Source organism: Melanaphis sacchari, unplaced genomic scaffold, assembly GCF_002803265.2.
Source record: "Melanaphis sacchari strain LSU unplaced genomic scaffold, SCAv2.0 Contig244_pilon_pilon, whole genome shotgun sequence".
NCBI lineage: Eukaryota > Metazoa > Arthropoda > Insecta > Hemiptera > Aphididae > Melanaphis > Melanaphis sacchari.
Window position 1 is genome coordinate 318,257 of NW_020271119.1, and position 11,970 is coordinate 330,226.

Below are 11,970 nucleotides of genomic sequence, written 5' to 3' on the forward strand. Positions count from 1 at the left end.
TGTTATTATTTTTCATATGTTAGCATGTATATATTTTATGATGTGCATTTTTTTAGTACTTTAATATAAACTTCATTACCTACTCTTTAAATTATATTTATATATACTTACCTGCCATTTACCTTGCCTATACCTATTACTATACAAATGAGTTGACTTAAATGTTTCAAATAACAACTCAACCTATAGATTTAATATTTAATAAGTATCTAGATACATATCTATATAATTTTATCAACTTTACTTACTGCAGGATGAATTACCTAGCATCACCTGTGAACAGTTTTTGGTGATTACGTTTGGTGCATTTACAAATCATTTGGTACACGACTTTTGTTTCTTATATTTCAACAATGACACTAATGTATTTTTAAATCGCCGTAGTAATGGAATTTCTATAAGCACCTAACTTCCCAAAAATATGTTGGCATTCATATCATGAAAATGTATAGGTACACACATTGAGTTTGAAATTTAGCTATGTGATAAAAACAAAAATGCCCAAACTTAAAGTCTCGGTGTCTTACCTTTACGGGACACTCACTCAAAAAAAATAATACTCTGGAACATTTACCCCACTCGATAGTCGAGTAGATGATACAACGGTTGGAAATTTAAAATGCGAATTTGAATTTGAAGTTTTCGAATGAACACTGGTAACACTGATAACTACTTGTGCTTATACTATAACTAAGTCAACTAAGAACTTCATGACGCACAAATTATTGCTCCAAACAGTTTTGCTTTCCCGTTGTACAATTAAAGTAGAATCATAATACTTAATTAAACGACTGAATTCATTCAGTTGGTTTTGCTTTACCAGTGTGTGGTTAAGTACAACTGGTACAAGACACAAAACAGTGCATATTATGGTGCAAAGTATAAATATAATACGATGTATAGTAATGGTAGTAACTAGTCGAGCAGAAATCACGCATAGACTGGAGCCTAAGGACATTTGTAATACGCCTAAAAAATATATAATACATAAGCTTAATTTAATAATGTTCAGTAAAAATTGTAATTGCAGTTGTATTATTTTCACTCACACTACGAAATGATAAGCTTGTGAGCCTGGACATCATAGATCCTCCCTGGATGATAGCAGTTAAATAGATGATAGTTTATTAATTAGGTAACAACTAACAATTATACGGCATGAAAGTAATCAACAAAAATATAGAAAAACATTTTCAGCACCACTTATTAGTCGGAGTTCAAACTACCTCTTCAATAATCTCTAACCTTCCCTAATATCTCTATTCTTTAAGAATAAACTCTAGAATTTTCGTCAAAATCGGTAAAGTAGTTTTCGATTTAAGTTTAAAAATCTTAACCATCAACCATAAATCCATTTATACCATGCCATTTATTAAGTTTTACAATATAAATTCATACAACACATGAGTAGGAAAACAACTTGGGTACCTACCTATCTAATAGTTTAGTAATAATGAATCAATTAATAACATCTGTATGATTGAATCCGTATCGACCAGCTGCAGATAGTAAAAATTTAATTATAAAACCATTAAATAAGATAAATAATCAAAGTAGGTACATTTCTACCACACCTACAGTATTACTATTGTCTATTTGTATCATCTACTTAGAGGTTGTTTAATTTGGCAATACAAATGTTAAAAAAATTAACAAATCGTTAGATAATTTTGTGCTCTGTGACTGAATTTATAGGCCAAAATATACCTTTCTTTTTTTGGACACAGTACCTACACTATTATTATCACTAGATAATAAAAGACCTACCAATATTATTAGTTTATTATTAATAATTGTCCAGTTGTCCAACAAAATGATGTTGACCATGCCAAAAACCAATTATTATCGTTTATTTTAATAGCTTAATAATTGTACTTATATAGATTAATAGGACTTATACGGAATATTATATCAAAAACATACTACTAACGTATGCTATGTTAATGTTCAAATTTATTCAAGTATTCAATTTATTACATATAATATAATATTATTTATTAAATAGGCACATATTCAAATATATGTTATATTATATCCGAAGAAAATGTTTACATGCTAACCTTATTTTAAGAATGTATACATTATACATTTAAAATTGTATTTACACAAATAATGATATGACATATTGATAGCAAAATAAAATACCTATACATTAGGCGTGAATGCAGGAAAAAATTTAAGTATTGGGGGGGGGGGGGTTGAAAAATGTTTATAAAGATCATACTATTCATATTGCATGTATGTAGGTCAGGTAATCTATTTTTGTTCGTGATATTTTGAGGGGTGTTTCAACGCCCAAACCCCTTCCTGTGTTCGCGCCTATTGTACATCAGTAAACTGTAATCACTTACAACACTGCATACATATCATTCGATTGCCTCTATAGTGATTTAAATAATTATACATACCTACATATTATAAAATACAACATGTATATTATAATTACCTATATATTTATGAGGTCAAATTTTATTTTAATATAAAATATAGTAAATATTATTTACTATAGTACTATGGTAATTACTAATTACTTAACTAATTGGCAATACTATATTAACACCAAATATTTATCAACCTTAAACTAAATATAATACCATGTTGTAGTAAATTCATGTTTCTAAATAATATTTATACAAAATATTTAGTTGGCAAAAAAAAAATGCATGATTACTTTTTAATTAAAGCAATTAATAATGCATTTGTAATAACCTTATAAGGTATTAAATAGTAATGAGAACAAGATACAAGACTTAACTTGAACTGAAAAAAAAATTGTATTTAAAAGTTTAAATATTAAAAAAAGTATTTATTATTATTTAAATAAAAATATTGAAACTTTAAGATATTTAAAACAACATAATAAGTATCCAAACACTCATATCTAATTCTAATAATTAAAATGTATGTAAATTTGTTTATTATAATCACATAAGGAGCCATGCAAGTTTACCACTTTATTTAAATTTGTTGTATAATGAAAGTAATATCAATAATATTCCACTATAAACGTATCTATTGGTATTTTTATGTTGGCTTAATTGTAATGATGATCATTAATTTGAATAATTTACCACTAACCTAATCAACAAGTTTCCTCATAGATTAAACACCGTAAAACCAAGTATAGATGGTACAAGAGGAGCATTTCATACTTGCAGATTAAAATGTCAGCTTAAAATGTATTTACCACTTGCATTTTAATTACAATAGATGAAATTCCATAATCCATATTGAAATACAAAATACTTAACACCTTTAAAAAAAAGCTATTAATTCGATAAAACAGAATCATTACTTTAATAAAATATGTTTTTGGACAATAATAACATTGGCACAAGGTCTCTTATTAAGTAATTAATTAAAAAACATTCATATGTACTAAAATAAAATTATAATATATCAGAAGTTATTTTTAATAAATTTTACAATGTTAATAAATAAAAATGTTGATGAGTTAAATTTAAAACATAAAAGGAAATTCTAATATACCAGGATGTTCTTCTGCGGAAACGAGTTCAACAACAAGTCTAAAAAATAAATTATAATGATTAATGATTAATTTATAAATATTATTAATACACCAAAAATATTTATGAATAATTTAAAAATTATTCACTTAAATTTATATTAAAAAAAATTAATTTAATGAACTATTTTTAAAGTTTAACAATAATATATTATCAATAAATCATAATATATATATAATAAATTCTTTATTAAAATGTTTACATTATACATGGATTTATGTTTTAAATTTAAATGTATATAACTAAATAATGAATTAGTCAAAATTTATTTTATTTAACTTTTTTGTCAGAAATGTTATATTATACCGAAAAATAGTTCATTAATAATTCAAATATGGCAATAAAATTGTTTCATTGAGTATTTCACTATTGGTATATAATTTATTAAATATTCTAATACTTACTTGAGCGCTTTTCCACTGCCTGAATTTGAATTAAAACTTATTTCTTCGGGATGCGACATTAAATGATCAATCAACCAGTTTAATCTTTTTCTTACTTGCTAAAAAATGTAAAAATAAATGGTAGTTAATAATTATATTAATACATCCGTGGTTAATAATAATACACATTCAGCCATATAGAAAGAATGTGTAAAATAAATTAAATGAGTCATTTTAAATTATTAATGAACATAATTAAAGATAGTAATCGTCTAAGAAATAATAGTAGGTATTTAAAATGATTTATCAAATACTGTTGGCTTTTCTTAACCAATAAATAGTATTCAGCAATTTAAAAATTTATTTTAATAAGTATTAAGAGTATAAATAATCTCAAAATAATTATTAGCAATATATTTTTCTATTGATTATCAGTTTAATTTACTATCAACTAAGTCTTTACCTATTTAAATTTTTTTTTAATTTTATATTACATCAGAAATTACTAATTAGTTTATTATACTGATTTTTTGGCTATATTATATTACATATTTATTATATATTCATAACACATAAATAAAGTATACAACAAAATAATCAATTATAATACAATAATTAATATTATTTATTTGAAAAACAATTATTGTTGAAAATGCTTAGTTTAATAAAACTAGTATACTAATATAATAAAGTAATCCATAATTTAATTAAATATTTAAATATTTTTAATTAATACCTAATAATAAATTAATTAATATATTAGTTTCAATTATGTAGTATAATTATTAAATTTACAATATTATTAATAAGTGAAAATTATATAAATACCTTTATAAAAACTGCTGTTCTACTATTACAAGTGAAATTTATTTGAGGGTTAAGACTAAATGTAACGTGATCAGTTTTTTCACCAGTTATTTTAAGACTTTTTGCAAACAGCACCACAGGAAATGGATAAATCATAGTGGTATCGTGCAGAAATATTGAAGTGGTCTTTAGTTTTGTGTGGTATAATAATAAAGGACTTTCATAATAACTATCAATTGAATTCACAGACTTGGGATGAATTTCAACTTTTCCATCTTCAGCAGTAATAAATTTTGAAAATTTACGACCATTTGTTTTAATCTTGGGGCTTTAAAATAATAAATATTAGTTTAAAATTTATATGTGTTATTATAAATCAATTTATTTATTTTACTTACTTAGAAACAGCAATATTGGGACACAAACCAGCAGCTAAAACACACTTCAAAAGCTTAACATTATTTGAATTCTGATTGTATTCAGAATCCGTATAAATAGGTGTTTTAATAAATCCCAGATCACATAAATATTTAGCGTATTGAGATTTTAATTCATGCAACATATTCATTGTATTAAACATAAGGAAATTTTCTCTACAAAACTCCCATCCTTTACCCTCTTGTTTTGCTAATAAAAATTTACTCATCGCTCTTGTGACCATAAGATGATCACTTTGGTGTCCTTCGTCCATTTCTTTTTTTACTTCACGACATTGATATTCCTTGTTTGCCTGTATAATAAAAATATTTTTAACATACAAATATAAATAATAGCAAATAATGTAATTAATAAATTACTTACTGGCATGACAAAAGGATCTTTAAAATTTAAACTAGCAGCGATTGTCATGATTGGACTCAAGCAACTAAACATTGCACCTAGGATAATCATTTTACCTTCGAGGGGCCCGATTGGTAACTTTGCTAAATGAAAACCTAATGGAGTCAGATTTTCTTTTTCATCCAAAGCATTCAAGTCTATCAATAGCTAAAAACAAATAGTTATTACAGTACATTTAATTAAATTAAATAAACCATAACATACTTTTAAAGCTACTTCAAGAGTTTTAGTTTCTGGTGGATTCATTACTTTCTCCAAGAATGGTGTTACCATACCAACTTGTAATATTTTAGCTTGAAGTATTACTTCCTCTAAGCTTGTCCGCATCATCTCAGGTAATACATAATCATTAAATGATCTTTCACGCCCTTTTGTGTATAAATGATAGCAAATACCAGGTCTTACACGACCTGCTCTACCCCGACGTTGTCTAGAATTAGCTAAGCTCACCCATTCTTCATTAAGAGTTCCAATATTATTTTCTGCATCAAATCCTTTTAACTTCATTCGACCATTATCAATTACATAAACTACATCATCTATGGTAACTGAAGTTTCTGCTATGTTTGTGGATAATATGATTTTACGAACACCTAATATAATTCTAAAGTTATATAAAATATAATAAAATAATTTAAATAATTAAAGCCTACCCTGAGGTGGTGATTCAAAAACAGATTTTTGAGATACAGTAGGTAACATGGAATGCAAAGGAATTAGTATATAGCGAGCTGCAAAGTAAAAAAGATGAATACAATTTTATGATAACAAATTATATTATAAATGTATTCAGTATACTTTACATGTATTTCCAAAGCCTTTATCTTTTAAAATTTTAGTCAGTTTTGATATCTGATCCCATCCCGAAAGAAACACAAGTATTGCACCATCATCTTTATTATTACAAATGTAATAGATGAGTTCCACAATTAATTCATAATCTGTATCTTCAGATATTGGATTTTCCAACCAATTTAATATTCCTAAAGGATATTTTTTGAATCTCCTCATTTCACTACAAAACATTTATTAATTTATTATTTAAATATTAAAATTAGTTATCTGTTATAAATATAAATATAAATTTTCTAAAAGCATACTTACTTTACATAAGGAATTACAAACTCACTAAATGGATCACCAGGCTTTATTTTGCGAGATTTTTGTGTTTGTTTTTTAGGAAAATATCTAAACCTATATTCAGCAACAATTATTTTATAAATAAATAAAATTATCAAATATTAGCAATAATATAAAATATGAACAAACCTATTTAATGTAAAAATATCCTCTAGGTATAGTTCTTCAACTGGATACGTGAATCCAGGTATATTTAAAGACGGACAATCATTATAATACTTAGAGAATGCTGCAGCATTTAATGTTGCACTCATTAATATAACTTTAATATCAGGTCTCTGAATAAATAATATTAAAAAAAAAAATTAATGCAATTTAAACAAATATTGTACATACAATAAAATAAACATATGCATTTAATTACAACAGGAATGATGCTCTTGAGGATAGTTAAAGTAAAATCACTAATAGTATCACGTTCATGTATTTCATCAATAATAATATGTGAATAATAATTTAAAGCTGAATCTCTTTGGATATGTTGAAGTAAAATACCAGTGGTACAAAACAATATAGATCCATATTCACGGCCCAGTTTTCTAAAATATAAAAAATGTAAATAATTACTAAATGGTTAATATTATAACCCTAAAACAAGAATAATAAAACATTTATATAGTCAATACCTTAGTATTCTTTAGCATTTCCCATCTTACATGAAAATATAATTATATACTTTATAAAACGTATCATACCTTTCCAGTCTAATTTGATAACCAACACTTGCTTCTCCTATACGCTCAGCCCTTTCATCAGCAACACGTTCAGCCACTGATATAGCACTGATTCTTCTTGGTTGAGTACAAACAATTCTACATGTTGAACCACGGCCAGACATAATAGCATCATCAAGAATGAATTGTGCCATTTGAGTAGTTTTACCACAACCTATATAAAATTTATTCAAACAAAATTATGAGTTAATTTAATAGAATATTGATAGTATTAATCTATTATATTTCATATATACACTGAACAAAAAACAAATCACATAAATTCATATGAAAAAAAAATGAATAGTTATTATAACAATTACCTGTTTCACCACTTATCAGTACAACTTGATTCTTACGAACCAGTTCTAAAATCTCATCTTTTTTACTGTAAGAAGGCAATTTTTTTCTGATTTCACACATAGATCTATATTTAACACTTTTACGTTTATTTTCAAGTTCATTTTTCAAACATGCATTTCTTGATTCATCATTTTGAAGTTTCTAAAAATTATAAATTAGGTTAATGTTTATTTTTTCAAATAAAAAAAATTAGATTTAATATCTGTATACATAAACAAGACTGTCCTAAGTGACTGATTCATTGTCAATACCGAATCAAACTTATTAGATCTATCGATTTGAAATTTTAAGAGTAGATAAATATAATAATTGCACTGCACACTAAGAAAAGATTTTACAAAGTTCCTTAACTTGTAAACACCCACAAGTTTATTAATTTTAGTAACAAATGGAAATACATGCAATGTAGTTTATAGAGAAGTTTTATAATAAAACTGTTGTCAAAAATTATTATTTTTTATTAAATAACTATTAAAATTTTGCAAGTAAAGATATTATGGGTAACCTGCTAGTATATATTTTATATAATACATATTAAAATATAGAACATTGATTAAAAGTATAATATTCATACCTAACTAAATTAAATATATATATTTTTTTTTAATTAAACAAATTGTAGTACAGTACAATGGTACTATGAAAGTGCTAAGATAACACAGTGGCAACTCCAACATTTTTTTCAAGATAGGGCCACAAAAAGATGAGATTTTAATAAAAAATTATAAAATATATAAAAAAAAATGTATATCATTTTTAAAATTTTTATAGAATAATATAGAAACACAGTTATCTAAATCACATACAGACTATAAACTGTACAGTGAATAAAATATAAACACCATTATTTTCTGCTTATGAAAAATGAGTATGTTATTATATCTACGGTTAGGCCAATAATAGGGCCAAACATTTTCAAGTAGAGCCATGGCCCTACCCGACCCGTCCCTGACATCACCATTGAGAGAACATTACACCCATATGCATAGTCTTTGTAACTTTGTAACATACCATATTACTTTGAATAGATGCAACAAGATTTTCTTCCATGGATCCAGTAATGTTATCTAAAAATTTTCTTTTGAAATTCGAATCTTCTAGTTTTTTATATCTATCAATTATGTACTCAGCATTTTCATCTACATCTTCATCTTTTAATGTCAAAAGATTTAAAGCCCTATAACTTCATTAATTCATAAGTAACAACAACTGAATTATTTAGCACAAAATATATAAGATACTAAGCAAGCTTACTTATGATTGCTATAATCTTTTGTATTCAATTTGGAATTTGATACAACACATGGAATTGGTTTAATGTTTTCATCAGGAATTGGCATTTCTTCTTCAAGTTGTTGAAATTGCATTTCCATACGATTAATTTCTTCAATTCTTAACTTGATAAACTATTAAAAAAATTTCTTACATTAAATTGTATTTAAACTTTATATTACAATAACAACAACTTGATATTATCGAGAAATATAAGGAAATAATAAAATAGAAATTATTTACTAAAATTAAGAGGAAAATATAAAACTAAATAAAAAGCCTGTATAGTTAAAAAAAAATAATACATACATTTTTTTGTTTTGTTTTGAAAGAACTTTTTTAGGTGTCAAAAGGAATTGAAAAGAATTAATAGATGATCATATTTTAGAGTTGTTCAATGAAAGTTAAAAGAAACGATAAAATATACCAAAACTTAAGCTTTGATGATTTTTAATAAAAACTTACACATTTTCCTAGTTCTTTTTGTTGTTCTTTCTTTTTGGTTTTCTGCCATAATCGATTTTGTTCTTTGTGCCACATATCTAATTCACGACCTCTTAAATGAGAAGGTGGCTTAACTTTAGGTCTTGCCATATCAAGCATTTCTTCGTCCTCCCTCATACTTGCTTGTTTACGAGCATGCCATAGGCCTATAATAATTAAGAAATGTGATATTAGATTAATACAATATAAAAATGTAATACAAATAGTTAAATACAATTATATAATACCAATATCTCTTCCTTTTAAATGTGGAGGATGAGATGATCTTGATTTTTGTTTATCGTTCATATTTGATGGTCCACCACTGTCCAAAAAGAAGTCATCATCATCACGATTATTTTTAGATGAAGATGATTTTGATTGCTGTCTAGGTCCTTTATTTTTGTCTGAAATATTAAATAATATATATTATACATATTTTTAGTATAATTGTATATTTTATATTTTTTTTCAATAATATTGGTAAACATAAAAAACTTTAACATCTAAAAATAATCTGAATAAATTATTAAAAATGTATAAGTAGTAAATCGTTATTTCAATATTATTGAACTATTACAGACCAGAGTAATACTTTGTATAAAACTATCTTAATAAATATAGAGATTTAGTTAAAATTCAAAACAAGAAAAACTATACATAATTTCTAAAGTAAATATTAAATAATTAATACGCATGCAATGGAAATTTGTAACACAATAATTAAAAATTAAATCGTAATCATTGCTAAGATTAATATTAACACGAGACAAACTATCCAATATTACCTTTAGGCCCGGTTTGCTTATTAACTCTAAAAGGTTTCAATGGCGGCATGATGATGAAGAAGTTTAACAGTTGATTTTTTTTATTATGTTTAATATTTATTATTATAAAAGAATTTTTAATAATATTATCACATTTTCTGGTAATAACAGTTAATAGTTAAAATTAATTTTAACATCTAAGAATAGTTAACAATGTTCCACCAATGGTTTAATGTAAAACAAACTGTATTATATAGTATAATATACTGTGTTGTGTTTATTCACTTCATAGTAAATTTATGTATAATAAAATGAATTATAAACTATTCAACTGTAGAATGTAGATGTAGGAAAGAGATTAAAAACTATTTTTTTCTAAAATAATTAAAAAAGTAGTAACGTTATCAATAATTATCATTATCATTTATCATTAGTCGGCCGATATCACACAGAGTCAATAACTTATGAGTTATGATTAACGATCAATAGACAATAATTATTACAATCGAAAATCGAAAATCGAAATGACCATTACTCCGTGTCATGAACTAAGTATATTATATTATTATAATACACCAATATTATATTATAAGAAAAGAAAATACGAAAATATTAATTTTATATAGACACTTTAACGTTGTCTGATGCAATTTTTCAATTATTATTATTACGTATTAATTATTTAATTTTTGCCCGTGGCATAACTGCTCAAGAGAATTCGCCTCAAGCAAAGAATAGGTAACGAGAAAGACTGTGACTATAGATAATCCGTAAACGTGGACAAAACACGAGGACTTGCACAATATTATCTAATATTATCAGCTTCGTTCTGCGCGAGTATGTTTCGTCACACTGTATTCTCGAGAACGCGCGCCAAAATGTAATTGTTTTAAACGATATAGACTATTGTACAGTTCAATTAAAAAAACGCGGTTTGACAAATTTATTCGAGACTAAAATTATTATATGATATTATGAAGCTATAAAAATAATAAAAAATATAAATCATCTTTGGCTTAAGAGCAGATCTTGGTGTCTCACACTCTCACGCATACATGTGATGTCACAATCTTAAAAGTAGGTAGGTACCTACCGTCAAAATAATAAAATTTTCGCAGATAGATATAGCAATTTTTATTTAGTCACCCTACCTTCTCCCTTCACTCAAACAAATGTCCACCAGTCAAACTTTACAACCAAATATTACCAAAAACCAATCAAGTAAAATATTTAAGACTCATTTTTGACAATCGATTGACCTGGAAAGACCACATACCCGATAAAAGAAAGAAACTCAACTCCAAATTACATCTACTACGTCCTCTCCTACGATCAAAACTAAACCTGAAACCTGTACTGTTAACGGACGGTTTTCCCCCCTCAAGCCAACCAAGTCGTCTTTATTATTACTATATTATCCAATTTATTTATTATATTTTTCTATAAATATTGTAAATATAATTTTATGAATAAATAAAAAATAAAAACTTTAATTTTAGAATGAATCGACTTATTATGAAATTTTATGATAAGAATTTTCTGTGTACGTGTGTACATTTTTACGATAATTTAGTTTTTTATAGAGTTTTACGTTTTACGTTCCTTTATAAAAATAAAATAGTATAATTTAGTGTAGTATTAACTAGCTTTATAACGGAATCATAACAAAAAAAAA

At 25.4% G+C, this 11,970-nt stretch overlaps 1 protein-coding gene across 2 annotated transcripts; it reads right to left on the reverse strand.

The window, feature by feature from the left end:
- Window positions 1-3,403: 3,403 nt before the first annotated feature.
- On the reverse strand, window positions 3,404-10,549 carry LOC112594885 (ATP-dependent RNA helicase DHX36-like). Of its 2 annotated transcripts, none has more exons than XM_025339899.1 (18): window positions 10,317-10,549; window positions 9,777-9,935; window positions 9,511-9,695; window positions 9,028-9,179; window positions 8,785-8,950; window positions 7,734-7,914; window positions 7,393-7,585; window positions 7,062-7,236; window positions 6,827-6,975; window positions 6,662-6,751; window positions 6,361-6,572; window positions 6,211-6,288; window positions 5,762-6,150; window positions 5,519-5,704; window positions 5,116-5,447; window positions 4,739-5,045; window positions 3,932-4,029; window positions 3,404-3,527 (listed from the first exon to the last, which is right to left on the reverse strand). In XM_025339899.1, exons 1-18 carry the CDS (start codon window positions 10,363-10,365, stop codon window positions 3,461-3,463), a joined length of 3,168 nt encoding a protein of 1,055 aa, XP_025195684.1. In that variant the 5' UTR covers window positions 10,366-10,549; the 3' UTR covers window positions 3,404-3,460. The 2 variants fall into 2 exon arrangements, with proteins under 2 accessions (XP_025195684.1, XP_025195683.1); XM_025339898.1 differs by having other exon boundaries at window positions 8,785-8,956; window positions 10,317-10,365.
- Window positions 10,550-11,970: the final 1,421 nt, after the last annotated feature.